Source organism: Schistocerca cancellata, chromosome 2 (assembly GCF_023864275.1).
Source record: "Schistocerca cancellata isolate TAMUIC-IGC-003103 chromosome 2, iqSchCanc2.1, whole genome shotgun sequence".
NCBI classification, from domain to species: domain Eukaryota; kingdom Metazoa; phylum Arthropoda; class Insecta; order Orthoptera; family Acrididae; genus Schistocerca; species Schistocerca cancellata.
The window spans coordinates 565,695,849-565,720,451 of NC_064627.1; the positions used below are offsets into that span (position 1 = coordinate 565,695,849).

The 24,603-nt window shown below is 44.5% G+C and overlaps 1 protein-coding gene across 1 annotated transcript in view; it reads left to right on the forward strand.

Moving 5' to 3' along the window:
• The window catches only part of LOC126156485 (uncharacterized transmembrane protein DDB_G0289901-like), a 455,508-nt gene that overhangs the window by 427,290 nt on the left and 3,615 nt on the right, over nucleotides 1-24,603 (forward strand). Inside the window, exons 9-11 of the mRNA XM_049916313.1 lie at nucleotides 7,539-7,739; nucleotides 14,494-16,851; nucleotides 19,274-20,148. Of these exons, the coding sequence (XP_049772270.1) occupies nucleotides 7,539-7,739; nucleotides 14,494-16,851; nucleotides 19,274-20,148 (3,434 nt within the window). The remainder of the gene's footprint in view (nucleotides 1-7,538; nucleotides 7,740-14,493; nucleotides 16,852-19,273; nucleotides 20,149-24,603) is intronic.

The following is a 24,603-nucleotide window of genomic DNA, read 5'->3' on the forward strand; positions in this document are numbered from 1 at the left end:
CAAGAGAATGGGCAAGCTGGTGGTGGCTCCATAATGCTTTAGGCTGTGTTTACATGGAACGAATTGGGTCCTTTCAAAGAAATGTTCAGATGTGTGTGAAATCTTATGGGACTTAATTGCTAAGGTCATCAGTCCCTAAGCTTACACAGTACTTAACCTAAATTATCGTAAGGACAAACACACACACCCATGCCCGATGGAGGACTCGAACCTCCGCCGGGACCAGCAGCACAGTCCATGACTGCAGCTCCCTAGACCGCTCGGCTAATCCCGCGCGGCGAATTGCGTCCTTTAATACAGTTGAACCGATCATCGACTGGAAATTATTTTGTTTCGCTACTTGGACACCACATGCAGCCAAACAACGATGATATTATTATGGACGACAATGAGCCATGTCACTATGACACAGCTGTTCGCAATTGGTTTGAAGAACATTTTGGACAATTCGAGTGAATGATTTGGCCACCCAGATCGCCCGACATGAACCTTATCAAACGTTTATGTCACATGAATGAGATTTTCACTCTGCAGCGGAGTGTGCGCTGATATGAAACTTCCTGGCAGATTAAAACTGTGTGCCCGACCGAGACTCTACCACTTGCCCGCGAAAGGCAAAGGTCCCGAGTTCGAGTCTCGGTCGGGCACACAGTTTTAATCTGCCAGGAAGTTTCATTTATGTTACATAACCGACAGGTCAGTTCATGCACAAAATCCTCCACCTGCAAGACTTATATATGGCTATAGAGGCTCATTATTTCTACACGGGATTTACAACGACTTGCTTAGTCCAAGACCACGTCGAGTTGCGGCACTACGCTGGACAAAAGGCGGTCCGGCACTACATTAGCAGGTATCCCACAACATTTGTCATCTCAGTGTAACGTTTTATTGGAACGTAGCCAGCATTCAGAAAATACCAGTCTTGTGAAACACAACTGGCTCTTTATTCCCTCCGCCCGGGGACTGGGTGTTTGTGTTGTCCTCATCATCTTATCATTATACGCGAAGTGCCGAGAGTGGAAATGGAAAGTTTTATAACTTGTACGGGCGCTGTTGACCACGATGTTGAGCCCCTCACAAACCAACATCATCATGATCACCTTTATTCCCGTAATGTGATGAATTTTATCGACAGCTTTTCAAATGGAGTTCATATTTCTATATTTCGAGAAGGCTGTTGACATCGTTACTCATAAGCGACTGCTAATCAAATAGCGTGCCTATGGAATATCGTCTCAGCTATGCGGGTGGATTCGAAATGTCCTGTCAGAAGGATCACAGTTCGTAGTAACTCATAGGAAGTCATCGATTGAAACGGAAGTTATACCTGTCGATCCCCAAGGAAGGGTTCGTAGGCCCTCTGCGGTGCTTAACGTTTATAAATGATTTACGAGACAATCTGAGAAGCTCTCTTAGACTGTTTTGCAGATGATGTGTTTTACCGTTTACTAAAGTCATGATAAGATTAAAACTAATAATTATATGATTTGCATAGGGTGTCAACACTCAAGCGCCAAAAAAACTGGTATAGGCATGGATATTCAAATATAGAGATATGTAAACAGGCAGAATACGACGCTGCCGTCAGCAACGCCTATATAAGACAAGTGTCTGGCGCAGTTGTTAGATCGGTTGCTGCTCCTACAATGGCAGATTATCAAGATTTAAGTGAGTTTCAAATTGGTTCAAATGGCTCTGAGCACTATGGGACTTAACTTCTGAGGTCGTCAGTCCCCTAGAACTTAGAACTACTTAAACCTAACTAATCTAAGGACATCACTCACATCCATGACTGAGGCAGGATTTGAACCTGCAACCGTAGCATTCGCGCTGTTCCGGACTGCAGCGCCTAGAACCGCTCAGCCACCGAGGCCGGCTAAGTAAGTTTCAACATGGTATTATAGTCGACGCATGAGCGATGGGGCACGGCATCTCCGAGGTAGCGATGAAGTGGGAATTTACCCGTACGACCATTTCACGAGTGTACCGTGAATGTCAGGAATCCGGTAACACATTAAATCTCCATCGCTGCGGCCAGAAAAAATCCTGCAAGAACGGGACCAACGACGATTGAAGAGAATCCTTCAGCGTGACAGAAGTGCAACCCTTCCACAAATTGCTGCAGATTTCAATGCTGGGCCACCAATATGTGTCAGCGTTTGAACCATTCAATGGAACAACATGCATATGGGCTCTGGAGCTGAAGGCCCACTCGTGTACCCTTGATGACTGCACGACACCTCGCCTGCGCCCACCAACACCGACATTGGATTGTTGATGACTGGAAACATGGTGCCTAGTCAGACGAGTCTCGTTTCAAATTGCATCTAGCGGATGGACGTGTACGGGTATGGAGACAACCTCACGGACCCTGCACGTCAGCATGGGACTATTCAAACTGGTGGAGGCTCTGTAATGGTGAGGGGCGTGTGCAGTTGGAGTGACATGGGATCCCTGATACGTCTAGATACGACTCTGACAGGTGACACGTACGTAAGCATCCTATCTGATCAACTGCGTCCATTCATGTCCATTGTGCATTCCGACGGATTGGGCAATTCTAGCAGGACAATGAGACATCTCACACGTCCAGAATTGCTACAGAGTGGCTCCAGGAACACTCTTCTGCGTTTAAACTCTTCCGCTGACTGTCAGACTTCCCAGACATGAATGTTATTGAGCATATCTGGGATGCCTTGCAACGTGCTGTTCAGAAGAGATTTCCACCCCTTCGTACCCTTATGGATTTATGGACGGCCCTGCAGGATTCATGGTGTCAATTCCCTCCAGCACTACTTCAGACATGTGCATGAGTGCATGCGACGTCGTGTTACGGCACTTCTGCGTGCTCGCTTGGGCCCTACACCGTATTAGGCAGGTGTACCAGCTCCTTTGGCTCTTCAGTGTATGCTGTGCGAAAAGTGGCGATTAGGTCTGGACAGTAAAAAGGGTGTGTTTCACATCAAAGACTGCACTTTATAGTCGGAACACTTAGAAGGTGTAACAAATTTACTAAACTGACTGTCGACACTACACATGCTCGTCTTCTTCTGGAGCACTGCAGCACAGTATCGGATAGTACCACATAATACTGAAGCAAAACATCGAAAAATATCCAAGAAAGGCAGCTCGTTTTGTGTTATCACGAAATACCTGCGAGAGTGTCACGGATATGACAGGCAACTTGGTGTAGTAAACATTAAAAGAAAGACACTATTTACAGCGAGATCTTTCCACGAAATTTCGATCACCAATTTTCTCCTTCGAATGCCAAACTACAACTATTTTGTTGAATTCCTCCTACATAGGAAGAATTAAATATCATGATAAAATGAGAGAAAACAGAGCTCGCTCGGAAAGATTTAAGCGTTCATTTTTCCCATGTGCCATGCGAGAGTGCAAAAGGAGGGAAATAGTCTGAAACTGATTCTATGAAACCTCTGCCAAACACTTAATTGTGAATTACAGAGTAATCATGTAGATGTGAAGGTAGAAAGTGGTCGCTTCATTTTACAGACGTACCTGCTCCGATTCTTCGTGGCAGAAGTTTTCATCACCAACCAGCAAAAGGATGGGAGGTGGTACCGAACATTTCCCAGTCACTAAACGTGACGCTAGTGGCATAGTTTACATCCCAAAACCTTTCTGTCATCTCATGGAAGGAGGGAGGGTGTATAACTCTACAGTGTGAAGAATAATAACGTGATAATAATGTCAGAGCTGGGTGGAGACGTCGAATTGAACACATCTACCTAATTATCGTGCGTCGTAAAGGTACCAGACACGAAACGTCAGCCAATCAGCGGTGAACTCAAGGAAATCAACACCCGTGAGGAGCAGGTCGCAAGAATTTTCGATGCCGCGGCAATAATTCAGAACGTGCCAGGAATTTACGAGAGGGTGTAACAAGTGTAACAACCATTTTTCTTCGACTACGTCAACTTCGAGAGATGTTGGAGGTAATAAATTGGAGCACAACCTGCAAAAAAATGATTTTTGTCCCCTACCTTGCTCTGGCCTTCTTATTAGGTTGTTATTCTCTCCTCTGTACTGATGAATCTGTACATCAAATAGGGTTACTAACAGCGGTGGGAAAAAACTATCAGTTAAAGTTGATCTCGGTATTTTACTTCAGAATGACGGGTATTTTTTCTCGGTTATTACAGGTATTTTTATTTTTTCTATTAACCGGGTAAAATACCGAAATATCAGTTAGCCATAGCAGCAATGCTAAAATTTTCGTTTTTAAATAAACTTTTAAAGAAATTGTACTGTTTATACGTAAAATTTGCATTGCTTTGAAATATTGTGTTATTACAGGAGATGAAGAAAATCGATCAGTGCTGTTTTAATAACAATGCCAATAGAAAAGAGCAACAAACACGTGGCATAAGAATTGGTACAGCACTGTTGGGACCATAATGTTCCTGTTACCATGAGGCATGGCCTATTACAGTAGATGGTACGCTTGTATGTGCAGTGTGCAAGACTTTCCTCATTTGTTCTGTTTGGTAGTTTCTCACTATCATCGTCGGACATCAGTTGTGTTACAGAATGGCACCATCGCTGGTCTGGAAGTATTTTGCAGAGCGCGGTATGAATGAAGTACAATGCTCCATTTGCTTTAAAAGAATAAAAACAGGAAGAGCCGCAACAAACTTGCGACTTAATATAACAAGAAAACTTAAAACTTGACAGTTCATTCATAGTTTACAATAAAAATAGAAAGCGGCTGATTTGCTGCCTGTGTGTACAGAACATGCATTTATCTGCTTTATGGCAACCATGCACTTCCGGACCCATGTTCATAGGACCTTTTTTCCTCCATTTCCTGTCCAGAATTCGTCCCAACAGTTTCTGTTTCATTAACGTTGACCCTGTATATCCCATACCTCGAAATTTTGAGGCAGTACACCCGAAACATAAGTCCAATGACAAGATATTCTTCAGACGAAAGAACGCTCGCTATCAGTAATAAAAGTATTGGTGGAGATAACACAGCACCTCCTACAACAACAGAGCATACATTTAAGAAGTGGACAGAAAAATTATATTTGATAGTCGGTCGCATATCTTAATCAGGTGGAATAACTTGAAGAAACAACTAACATATTTGTTTGCCACTGAAAAGTAGGGAAGCATGCGAAACAGAATGTACTACATAGGTAAGCGTTAAGAATCCCGCACTCGTATCCTGATATAGTCCAAAGGAGCTGCGACCCTATGGTTCAATACACCAAAAATTATTTTCATTAAATCTTATACAACCAGAAATCACTAAGCAAAATACTCCAGTGAAGTTTTATGTAATGGATAAAAACATTTTATAAAGATGTACTGGTACATGGCTGGCCTATAGCCACATGGTTAAAAAAATTGCGTAATTAAATTGGAATGTATATGAAACACATAAACAAAACACTTCTACGCTACCTTAAAAAGTAACTGCCACCCATAACTCTTTATGGAGAAGATACACCAGTTCCTCACACGGGACCAAGGTGTTAACCTGTGGAGACCAGCTGCACCTGGATCAGCCATTGATGCCACCCAAGATGAAGTCCCTTTGACAGTTCGCGAAGCCACTCGCTCCTTCTGCAGTTCCCGCCTCGCGTGATTTTACCGCTACCTTGCTATTGCCAACTTGGCAGAAAAGGCAGATTCGCAAACATCTCTGCTCAATGATTTGTGTACGCAACCACAGAATTTAAGATAATCCAACGCAGTTTCGTTTGAAAGTTGGCAGGGTTACCACAAGTTTTTAAGAGGACATTTCAACTACTATGAGCACACTGATATTACGAAAGAAATACGGAACATGCCTTCAATTGTACTAAATGTTAGTTATTTCTCCAGTTCTGTGGATCTTCTTCCCCTTCAGCGTCTGGGGGTAGCTTTCTGTGGTTCGACTTATGAGACCCGTTAGCACGTCATGTTGGAACACAGTTTGCTTTGTCGATGATGATGATGATGATGATGATGATGATGATGTTTGGTTTTCCGGTGCGCTCAACTGCGCAACCCATTCCGTACACAATCCAGTCTAGCCAATTTCATGAATGATGATGGAATGATGAGGACAACACAAACACCCAGTTCCCGGGCAGAGAAAAATCGCCAACCCTGCTTTGTCGAGTTATACAGACACGCATCAAGCCCATATACGAGGACTGTAACTGCAACAGTGGCAGCGATTAGTTTAGAACTTTTACAAGAGAGATGCATGTTTCAAAGTTTTACTGTTCTTCATAGTAATAACCAGCGATGTGTATAACCGGCTGCCAGTGTGGACACCCTTAAGCAGCGGCAGTTGTCTCGAGTGGACCGGTCTACTACCCGACGAATCTCTCTAACAATTCTGAAGGGAATGCCATAAAGTGCTTCCTTCAATTTGGGAGTCAAACTGAAGTCACAAGCTCTTAAGTCTGCGAAGTGTGGTGGGTAATGCAGCACTACCCAGCACCATCGATCGAACAAAACAGTCACAACTTGCGCAGTACGCGCCCGAACATTGTCCTCCAAAATGATCGGTGGGTCCTACAGAAAGTGTCGCCGATTCTTGCTCTAAGCTGATTATTTCTGGAACACAGCCCGCAACCAAGTAAGAGAAAAAAATCGGCGACACTTTTAGCAGGACCCCCTCATCATTTTGCAGGAGAATTCTCGGATGCACAAGGCGCAAGTTGTGACTGATTCGTTCGGTCGGTGGGAGATTGGAAGTGCTGTGCCGCCCACCACACTCCCCGGACTTAAGCCCTTGTTACTTCAAATTGATTACTCAGATGAAGGAAGCACCTCATGGTATTCGCTTCAGAATCTTCAGACAATAGGCCCCTCCACTCGAACTATCAACACAACTGACGCTGCTATGGTCTTCCATACCGCTGGTAATGTGTTATACACAATGCTGCTGACTACTCTGAAGGATTGCCGGCCAGTGTGGCCACGCGGTTAAAGGCGCTTCAGTCTGGAACCGCGAGACCGCTACGGTCGCAGGTTCGAATCCTGCCTCGGGCATGGATGTGTGTGATGTCCTTAGGTTAGTTAGGTTTAAGTAGTTCTAAGTTCTAGGGGGCTGATGACCTCAGATGTTAAGTCCCATAGTGCTCAGAGCCATTTGAACCATTTTACTCTGAAGGATTGTAAAACTATGAAACATGTATCTATTTTGTATAAGTTGTAAATAAATAGTTGCCAGAATTAAAGTTCTAAGTAGACATAAAACACGACATACATTTCACGACGAAAAAAGTCAATGTGTTCCAAGGAAGACAACGTTTGTGAGGCGGCCATTCTACAGGTCTGTCAGCCAACAGTGTCATGCTATATCACTCTGCTTTTATTTTTAAAGACGTACATCTGAACACTATTTCAGTGTAGTTATTTATTATTTAATACTGCGATGTTACTAACGAATGTGCAAGAAGAACTCTTGTTTGGCTTGTAAATGACAGAGCGAACTGGGGATGCCAGACAGGGCAGAGACAATCACATGAGTGTTTTTCGCTTGTGACAGTTGGTACACGTGTGTGCAGGTGACGGCTCGGCGGACTGCCCCTCCGAGGGCTTCCACGCCGTGCCTGGCGACTGCACCAAGTTCGTGCGCTGCGTGCAGGGCGACGGCCGCAGCCTGCTGCGCTACGAGTTCTCCTGCGGCCCCGGCACCGTCTGGGACCCCGACGCCGGCGTCTGCAACCACGCCTGGGCCGTCGCCAGGAGCGAGTGCCGCGCTGCAGGTACTGCCCCAACACTAGAGGCTCCTGTCCCGCAAAGAAGCAGCTGTTTCTCTGAGAAAAGGCGAATCATTTTAGTCTCGAATACGCTCTTTGAAATCTGATATTATCACGGATAAAATACAGGGAACGAGACGTTATTGCAACATCTACATCTACGTGATTACTCTGCTATTCACAATAAAGTGCCTGGCAGAGGGTTCAATGAACCACCTTCATGCTGTCTCTCTACCGTTCCACTCTCGAACGGCACGCGGGAAAAACGAGCACTTAATTTTTTCCGTGCGAGCCCTGGTTTCTCTTATTTTATCGTAATGATCATTTCTCCCTATGTAGATGGGTGCCAACAGAATGTTTTCGCAATCGGAGGAGAAAACTGGTGATTGAAATTTCATGAGAAGATCCCGTCGCAACGAAAAACGCCTTTGTTTTAATGATTGCCACGCCAATTCATGTATCATGTCTGTGACACTATCTCCTCTATTTGGCGATAATACAAAACGAGCTGCCCTTCTTTGTAGTTTTCGATGTCATCCGCCAGTCCCACCTGATGCGGATCCCACACCGCACAGCAGTACTCCAGAATAGGGCTGACAAGCGTAGTGTAAGCAGTCTCTTTGGTAGACCTGTTGCACCTTCTAAGTGTTCTGCCAATGAATCGCAGTCTTTGGTTTGCTCTACCCACAATATTATCTATATCATCGTTCCAATTTAGGTTATTTGTAATTGTAATCCCTAAGTATTTAGTTGAATTTACAGCCCTCAGATTTGTGTGACTTATCACGTAATCGAAATTTAGCTGATTTATTTTAGTACTCCTGTGAATAACTTCGCACTTTTCTTAATTCAGGATCAATTGCCACTTTTCGTACCATACAGATAACTTATATAATCATTTTGCAAGTCGTTTTGATCATCTGATGACTTTACACGACGGTAAATGACAGCATCATCTGCAAACAATCTAAGACGGCTACTCAGATTGTCTCCTATGTCCTTAATATGTATCAGGAACAATAGAGGGCCTACAACACTTCCTTGGGGAACGCCGGATATTACTTCTGTTTTACTCCATGACTTTCCGTCTATTACTACGAACTGTGACCTTTCTGACAGGAAATCACGAATCCAGTCGCACAACTGAGGCGATACTCCGTAGGCACGCAGTTTGATTAGAAGGTGCTTGTGAGGAACAGTGTCGAAAGCTTTCTGGAAATCTAAATACATGGAATCAATTTGACATTCACTGTCGATAGCACATAAAGTATAAAGAGCTAGTTGTGTTTCACAAGAACGATATTTACTAAATAGTGCACAAACCAGACTGATGTAGGACTCAAAGGACGCGAATGGCAGGCAGTAGTTGAGAAGGGAACGAGACAGCGTTCTAGCCTTTACCCCGTGGTGTTCAATTTGTACATAAAACCAGCAGTGAAGGAAACCAAGGAGAAATTTAGAAAAGGTGTTAAGGGCCAAGAGAGAGAAATGAAAACTTTTAAGGCTCTGAGCACTATGGCACTTAACATCTATGGTCATCAGTCGAAAACTTTTAAGATTTGACAATTATGACGTAATTCTGTCAGAGACATCAAACAATTTGGAAGACCATTTGAACAAAGTGGATCATTGAACAGAAGTAAATCATGGGGGAATGAGATGTAGTCGTATTACATCATGTGACGATGCCATATGTACCGTGTCCTCCTTTTTCTTGCCATAGTAGTAGTACGGCGGTGAAATTTTATGTATGAAGTTCTTGCTTTCTTGCTGAAGATGACGAGTTAGCTGTCGTATTTTTGGGCACTCTGGTCGCCGTGTAGTTGGTGGAGAGCCGCGACGCAAGTACACACATAAATTTAGACAACATTGTCTATGGGGTACAGCGACCTGGTGCTTTATTTAGGTTAAAACCACAGGTTCAAGTGCACGCTCGTGGTATCACGAGAAAACCGAGAAGCCGAGAGATTTAACATAGATAGAGTTAACATAAGCCGAAACTAATAAATAAACAAATATTATTTCGATCTCGGCTGTTGGTTTTAACTTAAACAAGTAGACACAGCCTGCTTTATCGTCACTTTTCACTTTGAGTCTAGCGTAAAAGAAGATGCTTTAAAATGCGTGCGATTCGTACAAAAATTCGCGATGCACGGCGCTGCATAACAAGCTGTATCGATGCTTATCCAAGCCTACGCTAAAATGGAGCACTTTATTTATTTCCAGTTGGATTAGTGAGGTCCTGAATTGAGTTATATCCCTTGCATATCTAGCAATAGGCAAATTAATGATCGTAGGAAATGTGATAGTTTTCGTCCCGTCTAGCTTGAGTGACGGAGAAATTAGATATTATAACTGTTATTCCCTTCGAAAATCACTTAAACAGTTGACTACCGGTTAGCGTAATGTTCACTAAGTTAGAATTTCAGAGAGCACATATTAAGTATTATCATTATAGTGTTGTTCATTATCCATATTCTTTATCTGTTATTAACTTCAGTTGCTCTCACTATCTCCGAAAATAAGTTTTTCTTTCTTTTTAACTGATGTATCAGACTTGGGAAAAATGGCGACCTTTGGACTCTATGCCGACCATACGGTGAATTCGCTTTTAGGCACAATTTTAATAATAGTGATATGATGTTTCAACTTCCAAATCACAATTCCACATCACATCTAAGCGAGTAGTGCTAACGGACAATTTTCTTACAAAACAGATCTGAATACAAAGAGAGCGTACGAATGTTTCGGGCTTATATAACATAAAACAAGCTATGACGTTGACCTTTAATTTCTTATGGTATGTTTACTCCTCGTTACCATCCTTCTCCTTTTACACATTTTTTATTTAAATATTATTCAAATATCTTCCCGAAACGTTTTATTAGAAGAAGGGATGAATTGAAACTAACATCTAGTAAACTAGTTTTGTTACTTGGGCAGCAAATAACTGACGCAGAAGTACAGAGGATGTAAGATATAGATTGGCATTAGCAATAAAAACCTCCATGAAAAAGACAAAATATGTAACAACTAAACATGAATTTAACTTTTAGGGAGTCTTTTCCGAAAGGATTTGTAGTACATGGAAGTGAAATGGTACAGACAAGGAGAAAATAGAAAATGTTAAAGCTTAGTACTACAGAAGAATACGGAAGATTAAATAGGTAGTTAGGGTAACTAATAAAGTGATACTCAATCGAATCGGAGAGAAAATAAATCTAGGGCACAATTTGAATAAAAGAAGGCGTAGGTTGGCAGGACAGGTCCTGAAACATCACGAGTAATTTGGTAATGCAGCGAAATTCGTATGGGGGGGGGGGGGGGGGCTGGTTAGAAACTGTAGAGGGCGACCAGTGTCTGGCTTCAGTAAATACGTTCAAGTGGATGTAGGCTGCGGCTGCGGCAGTTAACTAGAGAGATTTGCACAGAATAGCTGTCGCTTAAATCTGCATCAAACCAGTCTTCAGACGGAAGACCATTAAAGCATCAAAAATCTGGTTGATGATAATGACATATGTGAATAATGTTTTTTAGGGCACATGAACTTCTTTCAAACCTGGTCGATGGGACTGTGCCATGACCTGGCATTTGCACAATATTTGTACAATCCCTAATGAACTACTTCTATTCAAAATGGAGTTATAATACTCCGTAACTGGTCTGCATAATAAACATATTTTGTAGACGAACGATGAAAAATGTTCTCTTAAATAATAAAGACCTTAGCTGCGGGTTCAGTGCATTCCAATACAAGAATACAACGCCAGATGCAACGTACACGACTTTCTTGTGAAACGTTATTACCCCGCATCCCGCAATGAAAACATTTTGCGGTTGACGTGTTTTGTTTTCTGTACTTTTAAATTAATTGTGTCCACTTTCTCCGTTCATACTTCTGAAACTGAGATAAGACTAACTAAGCACAACTTCTACACCACTGTTTTAAATCCAGTTGCAAGTAAAGTCACTACTAATACACTCACTGGACTGGAAGCTATAAATCACTAACTGTTTCATTTTTCATAACTGGTCTTGCGAAATACACTGATCTCAAAGAGTAAGTCTCCGGACAGTAGTTAAAAAGCACGATAATCCAATAGTCATAGAAGATCAACTAAGATGTCGAAGTCTGTTATCTTGAAAAGCTTTATCCAGCTTACTATGACCCTGCAACCTATCACAAATCACAAGGCTGTTACAAAACTAAATAAGTAAGTAGATAAAAAATGCGACTAGCCTGAATCACAAATCACAAAACCTGCTCTCCGAAAATCGCGTTTCGATCCGAAACTACCATTTTCGCTCTCTGTGCTGTAGGATGGCTTCTTGCCCACAAAACTACACGAGGCCTCGTGACGAATTAAAATTCCCGAAGTCTAGAGCAGCTCCCAATACTTCTTTAAACGCTCGGGCTTCTAACCACCTAGCACTTCAGTAGCTGACAGGCGTTTCCCTCAGTAATGGGCGTTCCCACTGTTTCTTCTTCTTCTACTACAAATGGTATGTTTCAAGATTTTTAGTACCTGCTGCCTGTACCTCCACTACCCGTTGCTATTATTTACGGCCTGGCTTTCAAGAAAGTTTCCACTGATCTAAAAGTAATTCTCTAAGTTTTTGCCAGGCCTTTCTTGAAAGTCTACCAATGGTCGTCATAGGGGTGTTTACTGACGAAGGAAACGACCGGGCCTGCAAGAAGATCGGGCGCATCTTCCATGGAAAGTCCGTTGAACACTACAAAGGCACAACACGCAATGCTGTCTGATGTTCCTTTTTTTTAATTTATGAATTTGGTCAACTATGGACCGCAAAGAGCATGAGACTTCTTGGCTTTTGTTCTCTTCTTCACCCAGATCCTCACCATTCTTTCGCTTGTTTTTTGTTTTCTTTCCTCCCCAGAAACGATCTGTTTGGGCCTCCTATTTGATGGCTTCTCTTGAAACTATTTTATACTGTTAACTCCGGAACTGAACTCACTTCTATTGTGGATCACCTGTGACATAATTTCAACTTCCGCTGCATCCCTCTTCCCCTCATGTATACATTTCGATGGCTGCATAATGTTTGTCACTAAACATTATTAGCCGGCCGGGGTGGCCGGGCGGTTCTAGGCGCAACAGTCTGAACCGCGCGACCGCTACGGTCGCAGGTTCGAATCCTGCCTCGGGCATGGATGTGTGTGATGTCCTTAGTTTAGTTAGGTTTAAGTACAGAGTTATTACAAATGATTGGAGCGATTTCACAGCTCTACAATAACTTTATTATTTGAGATATTTTCACAATGCTTTGCACACACATACAAAAACTCAAAAAAGTTTTTTTAGGTATTCACAAATGTTCGATATGTGCCCCTTTAGTGATTCGGCAGACATCAAGCCGATAATCAAGTTCCTCCCACACTCGGCGCAGCATGTCCCCATCAATGAGTTCGAAAGCATCGTTGGTGCGAGCTCGCAGTTCTGGCACGTTTCTTGGTAGAGGAGGTTTAAACACTGAATCTTTCACATAACCCCACAGAAAGAAATTGCATGGGGTTAAGTCGGGAGAGCGTGGATGCCATGACATGAATTGCTGATCATGATCTCCACCACGACCGATCCATCGGTTTTCCAATCTCCTGTTTAAGAAATGCCGAACATCATGATGGAAATGCGGTGGAGCACCATCCTGTTGAAAGATGAAGTCGGCGCTGTCGGTCTCCAGTTGTGGCATGAGCCAATTTTCCAGCATGTCCAGATACACGTGTCCTGTAACGTTTTTTTCGCAGAAGAAAAAGGGGCCGTAAACTTTAAACCGTGAGATTGCACAAAACACGTTAACTTTTGGTGAATTGCGAATTTGCTGCACGAATGCGTGAGGATTCTCTACCACCCAGATTCGCACATTGTGTCTGTTCACTTCACCATTAAGAAAAAATGTTGCTTCATCACTGAAAACAAGTTTCGCACTGAACGCATCCTCTTCCATCAGCTGTTGCAACCGCTCCGAAAATTCAAAGCGTTTGACTTTGTCATCGGGTGTCAGGGCTTGTAGCAATTGTAAACGGTAAGGCTTCTGCTTTAGCCTTTTCCGTAAGATTTTCCAAACCGTCGGCTGTGGTACGTTTAGCTCCCTGCTTGCTTTATTCGTCGACTTCCGCGGGCTACGCGTGAAACTTGCCCGCACGCGTTCAACCGTTTCTTCGCTCACTGCAGGCCGACCCGTTGATTTCCCCTTACAGAGGCATTCAGAAGCTTTAAACTGCGCATACCATCGCCGAACGGAGTTAGCAGTTGGTGGATCTTTGTTTAACTTCGTCCTGAAGTGTTGTTGCACTGTTATGACTGACTGATGTGAGTGCATTTCAAGCACGACATACGCTTTCTCGGCTCCTGTCGCCATTTTGTCTCACTGCGCTCTCGAGCGCTCTGGCGGCAGAAACATGAAGTGCGGCTTCAGCCGAACAAAACTTTATGAGTTTTTCTACGTGTCTGTAGTGTGTCGTGACCATATGTCAATGAATGGGGCTACAGTGAGTTTATGAAATCGCTTCAATCATTTGTAATAGCCCTGTAGTTCTAAGTTCTAGGGGACTGATGACCTCAGCAGTTAAGTTCCATAGTGCTCAGAGCCATTTGAACCATTTGAACGAAACGTTATTAAAATTTTCGGTGACTGTCCAAATTGCAATTTAACTACATAAATCGAGAAATTTCTTTCACTAACATCCTTACAGTTCATTTAAATAACCTTTCACTGACCTCTCGCTTCTTTTACCCAGGGAGCCAGCAAACGACTATGACGACGTCCTCCTCCTCCTCATCGTCATCATCGTCCAGCAGTATGAGCAGCAGCAGCAGCAGCGAGCAGATGTCGAGCAGCAACCAGACCACAGCGACTACCGATTCCGGAGGCTCCTCGACGAGCAGCACTTCCAGTTCTTCCAGCAGCTCCAGCAGCAGTTCCCAGCAACAGTCTAGCTCGTCGCAGTCGTCTAGCAGCAACATGACCAGCACTACCACCACCACCTCAGGTAGCCAGACAGCCACTACAGCCGCTGCTGGTAACCAGGAGTCTACATCCTCCTCATCTGGTAGTCAGAACCAACAATCGACCACTTCATCGCAAAGTGGAAGCCAACAGTCATCCTCTGGCAATCAAAATCAGCAGAGTACATCTTCTTCTGGCAGCGAACAGCAATCGACCACGTCATCTATGACTGGAAGTCAGCAGACGTCTTCAGGCAGCCAGAACCAGCAGGGCGGTAGTTCGTCAGAAAGTCAGAATCAGCAGACCACTAGTTCATCAGGAAGCGAGAATCAGCAGTCAACAAGCTCCTCAGGCAGTGAACAGACCTCGTCTTCGTCGACAACATCTTCAGAAAATCAGCAGTCCACTTCTTCAGGAAGCGAAAACCAGCAAACATCGTCATCTAGCAGTCAGAATCAACAAGGGACTTCGTCATCTGGATCTCAACAGACTACATCATCTTCATCTGAAAGCGGTCAGTCGGGATCATCATCTGGGAGTGACAGTCAGCAGTCATCGTCGTCAGGCAGCCAACAGCAGACAGGATCGTCTTCTGGCAGCGAGCAAACAGGGTCGTCCTCTGGCGGCGGAGAGCAACAGCAGACGTCAGGAGGAGCAACACAGCCGATGACGCCAGCTACGTCGACCACCGCTAGGCCAGAAGGAAGCGGCGGAAGTGGTGGTAGCGGGGGTAGCAGTGGACAGTGTTCTTCTGAAGGATTCCACCCAGTTCCTGGTGACTGTAAGAAATTCATACGATGCGTGGATAATGGACAGGGTGGTTTCACAAGGTACGAATTCACTTGCGCTGAGGGAACTGTGTGGGATCCTGCCACTACGGCTTGTAACCACCCTTGGGCCACGCAAGGTGAGTGTGGAACAGGAGGCGCATCCCAACCGTCTGGAGACGGAGATACAGGCGGCAGTGGACCTACTGGCGAACAAAGCAGTTCTACAGCTTCACCTGAGGATGGAAGCTCATCACCCGATGGTGGATCGACAACTGGAGGTCCACCAGCAACTGATGGCTCATCGACCACACCAGGGGCTGGTGACAGCGCGCCTTCGCCACCAGGCCCTCCTGAAGGTGGTTCGACACCACCTGCTGGATCTGGAGAAGGAGGTCCAGCAGAAGGTTCAACAACACCAGCTGGTACTGGAGATGGCAGTCCGAGCAGCGAAGGAGGTCAAACTCCAGGATCTGATGGAGACGCAGGACAATCACCAGGGCCTGATGGGGATGGAGGCCAATCACCAGGGCCTGATGGGGACGGAGGCCAATCACCAGGGCCTGATGGGGATGGAGGTCAGTCACCAGGATCGGATGGAGAAGGGGGTCAGTCTCCTGGAACAGATGGTACTGGCACAGATGCGTCGTCAACAGCTTCTCCTGATATGAGTTCCATTTCGCCAGGAGAAACTGATGGCTCTTCTACACCTGCAGGGACTGATGGCGAAACTTCTTCCCAACCTACCGATTCAGGTGAAGCTTCATCACCACAGCCAGAATCCGAAAACACTTCTCCATCCACTGATGGAGGTCAAAGTCCGCCGTCGCAGGGAGGTGACGGAAGCGATCAAACTGCACCAGATTCAGGAGACAACACATCGTCAGGACCTGAGGGGTCGGGAGAAGCAAGTACCGCGACACCGACCGAAACAGCAGGAGGTACTCCAGGACAGGGTGGTGACGGCACTAGTACTTCAGGTACCGGGGAAACGAGCGAACCACCGGCAGAGGCGACGAAGCCATCCGGCGACGGCACTAATACCTCAAGCACGGCGCCCTGCAACACGACGCCGAAACCACAAGACATTAAGTGTACGGAGGCCGGATACTTCCCGCATCCTACGGACTGTCGCAAGTTCTATCGTTGCGTCGACTGGGATGGAAACAAAGGCGAGCGCTTCTCCGTGTATCACTTCGAGTGTGGTGAGGGAACCATCTTCGATCCGAGCTTGAGTGTTTGCAACCACGCAGACTCAGTATATCCGCCGAGGGACTGTTCCGGTGGAGGCGGTGGTGGTGACGGAGGAAGCGAGACACCGGCTGCTGAAACCTCAACACCAGCTGCTGGCAGTAGCAGTCCTCCGCCGGGAGAAACGACTGGTAAGTTATTACTTCACAGTAAGAGACCTCTTGCATTGCCCGCTGAGAATGCAAGTATTTTTTCTAGTACTAACAACACTTCATCATTCTGTACCTTGATAATTACATAATTTGCATCACATGACCAGAAAAAACAAAAGCAGAAATGAAACGAATTTTTACTCGCTGCGACTGCGAATCAATTTATTCAGCACAGCACGTGGTTCAGAAGTCTTCCAGCATCAGGTGTGGTACGGTGAAAAACAACTTATCTGCGTAAGTGTGTAACTAAATTAGCTCAGCAGTGACAATTTCTGAAACTTTGCAACGAACACAAGGAGAAAACACATAAACCGTATACGAAGAGGCTAGATTTTACACTCTCCTTGCACTCCGAGAAGAAGTACAATATAAAACCTGACACTAAGGAAACAGACTTATGCACACGGCTTGTCATGACGTCGGGATATAAACAGGCCACATATGATGATAAATGTAATCTTCTGAAACACGTAGTGTCATGAATAAATTAATTCCCAGTGGCAGAGATGGAACATTCCTTTTGTTTCTGCTAATTCTCATGCTGCCATAGTTGCCACCACTCCAGTTGTTTCGAGACGGATAAGTTTATGCACAAAAATATTTTCTTCTCAAGCACGAATGTATAAACTACGTACGTCCCGACACTGGTGATCGACATCGCAGAAGAAACAATAAACATTATGGAACTACATCAGTAGTTTGTAGCGCACATTCTTCCCTATGAGTCTGCACAAACTTTTTTACACCCTCTGGACTGCACTGTCATGAGGAACGTGGACACAGCAGCTGATGATTGCCAATACATTATGACTAAATGGTCCAGCGCCAAGTAATATTGCTTGATGGATGTAGAAATTTAGTTCTTAGTTTTCTTGTCATGCAGTCAACTAAATCGGTAGAGATTCTCGGTAAATAACGGTACAATGACTTTCACCTGTTGTGCCAATATACCCTGATGCTGATGTTAACGAAGTCACAGGCACCAGAAAGGTGAGTGCACCAGAGAAATTCTTTAAGTTACAGAATTCCGATTCGTGTCACTATTCATTCCAGACTTCAGAAGAAACGGTGTGCAACGTGGTGCGCTATTTATTTTGGAAACTCAGTACTGGCCCATTTATGTTAGAAGATCTCTCTGCTTACAAACAAAGGTAACATGGGCCACTGACAGCAGGACAGGAAAATCGACTTATTCTGATGAAAAAACCAGTTATTTTGTATTGACGCATTTATTCCTCTAATTACACATGGCAAACGTTAAGGTTAATTCAAGACAGTGAACGAACCCAGGGAATTATCATTATTTCTAGGACAATATTTTAGATACTGGTTAGCTCCTTCTTTTATTTTTACTAAACCTAGAGATAAATGAATTGTTTCCACCTCCATACCCGCCCACTTTTATCAAACTTCAATCATTTCTATGTCTTTGAAATTAGATAAATGACAAATGTTTCTAACAAAAATCTAGAAACCTAATAGTCAATCATTACTTCGGCAGCAGTACTTCAGTTTCTATGTTGGGAAAAAACTGTTGCAAAGTTTCATTCCCAGTTTATGGTATCGGATTTCTTTTACAACTAAGGTCTGCTTCCCGTAAGACTCTAAGCTATTTTGATATATGACATTTAGTATTCGTTAGAACTATCGTATTCCTTAAACATGGTTCATAGTATGACTTATTCACATAGATTCTTCTAGATAAATTCCACTTGCAATAATATATGTTTGAAATATTCCATGCAAATGTCTTTGTTTATGATGCTTATATTTACATTATGAGCTCAGTTTGGGAATTATGTGACTACATCCTCAAACTCGACGCCGCTGTCCAAATCCGTTGACCACGGAGCATGTCGAGCAACTATAATGGTGTGCATACAGAATATAAACTGTGCAAGCTAACTTTAACAGTAGGTGATTCAAGAAGACACCAGCAACATATGTAAGCATGTGTAACAAAAATTGGACAGATAATCAAAAGCGTCTCGACGTGGGTACAACTGTCTTCTCGAATCATTTACTCCTAAAGCTGGCTTGCACAGTGCGTCTTATATGTTTATATGTATTTGAATTGGTCGATATACCTCGTGGCTGACTGATTTTGACAGCCATATGGACGTCAGAGGATGGATTTAGGTAAGTCTGAAATCGGTAGCATAATGTCAATTTTACTCCAAACATATACCATTTGTAAATATAGCAAGAGCACTATTCTAAAGTTGTATCATACAAAAGAAATTGTAATTCTACTGCAAAAAATATTCCAGTAGTTTTTCGGCGTAAACGTGGAAACAGCATGAACACCCACACACAGTAATTGTTGTTGCCAGTAAGAGCAATAATGTTGTCTTCTCGCCCCTCTGGATACGATTTAACTCATGTCTTATTTTTCCGCTAGGTACTGCAGAGGGTACTTCAGAAGCACCGGGGACCACGGGTTCTGAGGAATCTAGCACCACTCCCGGAGCAACTGAAGGCGGTACTCCAGAAACAACGGGCACAGATGCGTCGACGACTCCTGCCGGCGAAACGACAAACACAGATGGCGGTTCGACGCAACCTGAAGAAACTGGAGGCACCGCGCCCGAGCAATCGACGACACCAGGAGAGACCACGGGAACAGACGAAGCAGGCACTACGACGCCCGCAACGGCAGCCACCGATGCTCCTCCGACTGATCAGACTTCCACGGTGAGCACCGGCTCGACTGGTCCCGAAGGAACACCTCCTGGCGGCGAAACTACAAGCACTCCCGAGGGATCGACAGGTGGCGAAACTTCTAACCCTCCTACGGATACGACTAGCGGAGGAGAAACACCGGACGGAACAGAGACTTCTACTCCCACCACAGGGGCGGAGGAAACCTCGACGCCTGGCGAAACAACCGGGACAGCGGAGACTTCGACGCCCGGTGAGACGACGAGCACCGGAGACTCTTCGACGAGCGGTCCGGACGGAACGGAGGCCACGGAATCGCCAACGTCCGGTACTACAGAAGCGCCTTCAGGAGGCTCTGGCGGCCAGCAAGGCTCGTGCCCAGGTCCGCTGAAACCCGGCCAGGCACTGCTCGTCTGCCCCACCGCTTTCCGGCAGCATCCCACCCGCTGCGGCCTCTTCTATCAGTGCACAGTCTCGCAAGACTGGCGTGACGTGAGCATCCAGGTTTTCGCCTGCGGAAACGGCACCGAATACGACGAGAATGAAATCCAGTGCTTGCCGCCAAAGGAACCACGCGCCTGTGAAATGTCGGATGCGAGGACGACTTTCCAGCAGGTAAGATTTGGCATCAGATTCTTTTTTTTTCTAATTCTCATGCATAGCTTCGTTCTCCGTAAGTTTCCAGACTACTATCTACTCAAAATAAGATCAATTGACGTGTACATTGTTTGGAGTGAGTTTTCAGTGTCTTCACGGTCTTGAAGTGTCTTGAGTTTGCGGGTCACAGCTCTATGAATCTCCTCATACTTGTCGAATTTTTACCCTTCAAGTGCGTTTTCAGTGTTGAGGAAGTAGTGAGGAGAGAGACGAAGGAACACCAAGTCTTGGTTTCCAGCAAAGAACGTCACTTACCCTACAACCAGCCCGCCCGGTTAGCCGTGCGGTCTAACGCACTGCTTCCCGAGCGGGAAGGCGTGCCGGTTCCCGGCACAAATCCGGCCGGCGGATTAGTGTCGAGGTACGGTGTGCCGGCCAGCATGTGGATGGCTTTTAAGGAGGTGTTCCATCTGCCTCGGTGAATGTGGCCTGGTTCCCCTTATTCCGCCTCAGTTACACTACGTCGGCGATTGCTGCGCAAACACTGTCTCCATGTACGCGTACACCATAATTACTCTATCACGCAATCATTGGGGTTACACTCGTCTGTAATGAGACGTTCCCGAGAGGGGGGGGGGGGGAGGAGGGCACTGGGGCCGAATCGCACAGTAACCCTAGAGTTGGTGTGGGGCGGCGGTGGGGTGAAGTGGACTGCTGTAGCCTGTTGTGTACTACTGAGGGCTACGACGGGGATGAAGCCTCTCCGTTGTTTCTAGGTCTCCAGTTCAATACATACATACATACCCTACAATCTCTCAATATGCACATATTATACCACAATGCCAGTGATCACAGTACTTCAGGATGCTGCATATTTTTCCGACAATGTATTCCTCAACCTTTACCCAGTAACCATAACAGAAAATTCGCGTCTAACGTAACCAGCTATGAATAGGTGTTTAAAGTTTGCCTGGTTTTGAATGTTCAGCTGCAATCATTATCTCCTGCTAATTCAGCTTAACATAACAGGCATTATCTGGGACAAGCTTACTGATTCAAATGGTTCAAATGGCTCTGAGCACTATGGGACTCAACATCTTAGGTCATCAGTCCCCTAGAACTTAGAACTACTTAAACCTAACTAACCTAAGGACATCACACATATCCATGTCCGAGGCAGGATTCGAACCTGCGACCGTAGCGGCCGCGCGGTTCCAGACTGTGGCGCCTAGAACCGCATGACCACACCGGCCGGCCGACAAGCTTACTGAACAACACACTTTTTCAAGCACTCTTCATTGATTGGCTGTCGTATTGTGGCCATAGCCCCACGATGTTTGATTTACGACCTACAGTTATCGGGAAAATTTGTTCGATTTCATGTCTCCAATCCTGATCTAGTTTAACTATCAGGTTGCATTTCTTTACCCTGTCCGCCCTGCAAAATCCGTCCTATGAAAACCAATGAGACGGTCATTGTACTTCCCATTGTACCAGGCGTTGAGGCTTCTTCCATTTCCATTCACATATGGAGCGCGGGCGGAATGATTACTTAAACGACTCCGTCCATGCTATGACTATTCTAATCTTGTCTTCCGGATCCCAACGGGGGAGGAGTGGGGGCGGCATTCATAGGGGCTTGTGGTATATTCCTAGATCCATCATTTAAAGCTAGTTCTTGAAAAAACTTTGTAAGTAGGCTTCCACGGAATTGTTAGCATCGCTTTTCAAGAATATCCCTGTTCGTTTCTTCAGCATCTCCCTGATGCTCTCCTATGGCACAAACAAACGTGTGCACATTTATGCTGGTCTTCTTCGTTTTCGTTCATTATCCCTTGTCGTCCTATTTGACATGGGACAAACACTTTGACAAATATTCAACGTAGGGTCGTATGAGAGTTTTGTAAGGAATTTCTTTTGTGGACTACTGCATTTTCCTAGTTGCCTACCAATGAACAGAGCTCTACCACTTGCTTTTCTACTAATTAGGGTATCTAATCGTTCCATTTCATTTAATTACAAATTATTACATGCTGGTATTTCATGTTGAATGAGAATGTTGGGAAATGAGATTTTTTCGGATTTTAAGCAGATCGCTTCTATAGAAACAAACCTAATCGCTTTTAATTTCCATTACCTGTCATTCCCAAAATTCTGATAAGATGTATTACGCGTTTTTATACACATAAACACCTGTTGATACAAATATTGTTTGCGAAACCGATCGTGCCTTTGAATAAAGATTTTTAACAGTCGCAGCGGACCTTCTTACTCAACACGGAATATTTCGACTGTGGATGCCCTGCATACAAAGTGTGATACTGGTATTTGTACAAGTTGACCCATTTCAATTGTGACTCATTGACAATTCAGTCATAGGGCAGTACACCTTTTTTTCGTTTTGTGAAATGCACTATTTTACGTTCGTGTACATTGAAAGCATGTTGTCAGTTTTTGCACCTCTTTGAATTCTTATGAAGATCTGACTGAATATTCTTTCAGCTTTTTTCAGTCAGTAGTTCGACATATGTTACTGCACCATGTGCGAAAAGTCTGAGTTTAATATTAATATTTTCTACAAAATTTGAATTTGCTATTAATATTTTCTACGTATTCTTTAATATAGAGCAAAGGCGCAAGAGTCCCAACACACGGAATGCATCTGAAGTTCATTCTGCATCCATTAACGACTCTCCATCCAAGATAACAACCTGCGTCCTCCCTACCAACAGATCATCAATCCAGTCACAAATTTCTCTTGATATACCTTACGGTCCTACTTCCAACAATAATCGTGGGAGTAGTACTGATTGTAATGTTTCTCGGAATTCAAGGAATTATGCAGGTATACTTATTTTTGGAAGGATTTGTTTTAAGGAGCTACTGGTTCCAGGATTAGGTGGACTGATTGAAATGTAATCTACAAGGTTCACTCCAATAGAAATGCACACTATTTTTTTTTAAATCCATCTTTTATTCTAGATGTCTGAAAGTTTTACAGTGTGTAGATACATCCTTTAGGAACAATATTTTCATTTCTCCACATAATTTCCATCCCTCTCAACTGCCTTACGCCATCTTGGAACCAGCGCCTTTATACCCGCATGATAAAATTCTGGACCAACCTGTTGGAGCCACTGTTTGGAAGCGTGCACAAGGGAGTCATCATCTTCAAACCTTGTTCCACGAAGAAAGTCTTTCAGTTTCCCAAAGAGATGATAGTCACATGGAGCCAGATCATGACTGTAAGGCAGGTGTTTCAGTGTTGTCCATCCGAGTTTTGTGATGGTTTTTTGACTGACATGTGGCCGTGCATTGTCGTGCAACAGCAAAACATCCTGCTTTTGCCGATGTGGTCGAACACGACACACTCGAGCTTGAAGTTTCTTCAGTGTCATCATATATGCATCAGAATTTATGGTGGTTCCACTTTGCATGATGTCCACAAGCAAGAGTACTTCGGAATCGAAAAACACCGTAGCCATAACTTTTCCAGCAGAAGGTGTGGTTTTGAATTTTTTTTTTCTTAGGTGAATTTGCATGATGCCACTCCATTGATTTCCTCTTCGTCTCTGGTGAAAAATGATGGAGCCATGTTTCATCACCTGTCACAATTCTTCCAAGAAATTCATCTCCACCATTCTCATACTGTTCCAAAAGTTCGTTGCATACCGTTTTCCTTGTTTCTTTGTGAGCCACTGTCAACATCCTGGTAACCCACCTGGCACAAACCTTTTTTAACGCCAACACTTTCAGTATTCTGCAAACACTTCCTTCCCCTATCCCAACGTAGCGTGATAATTCGTTCACTGTGATGCGATTGTCAGCAGTCAGCAATTCGTTAACTCTCTGCACATTGTATGGAGTGTGTTCAGTACGAGGCCTGCCGCTGCGAGGACAATCCTCAATATTTCCGTGCCCGCTTTCATCACCTAACCTCCTTGCCCACCGACTAACTGTACTACGATCGACAGCAGCATCTCCATACACCTTTTACAACCTCTTGTGGATGTTTCCCACTGTCTCGTTTTCACAGCACAGGAATTCTATGACAGCACGTTGCTTCTGACGAACGCCAAGTGTAGCAGCCACCTTGAAGACATGCTGTGACGACGCCACTCACGGGAACAGGTTGAACTAAGTTTGAAAACAAGCGGGAAGGATGTATCTGTTGTTGTTGTTGTGTTCAGTCCTGAGACTGGTTTGATGCAGCTCTCCATGCTACTCTATCCTGTGCAAGCTTCTTCATCTCCCAGTACTTACTGCAACCTACATCCTTCTGAATCTGCTTAGTGTATTCATCTCTTGGTCTCCCTCTACGATTTTTACCCTCCACGCTGCCCTCCAATGCTAATTTAGTGATCCCTTGATGCCTCAGAACATGTCCTACCAACCGGTCCCTTCTTCTTGTCCAGTTGTGCCACAAACTCCTCTTCTCCCCAATTCTGTTCAATACCTCCTCATTAGTTATGT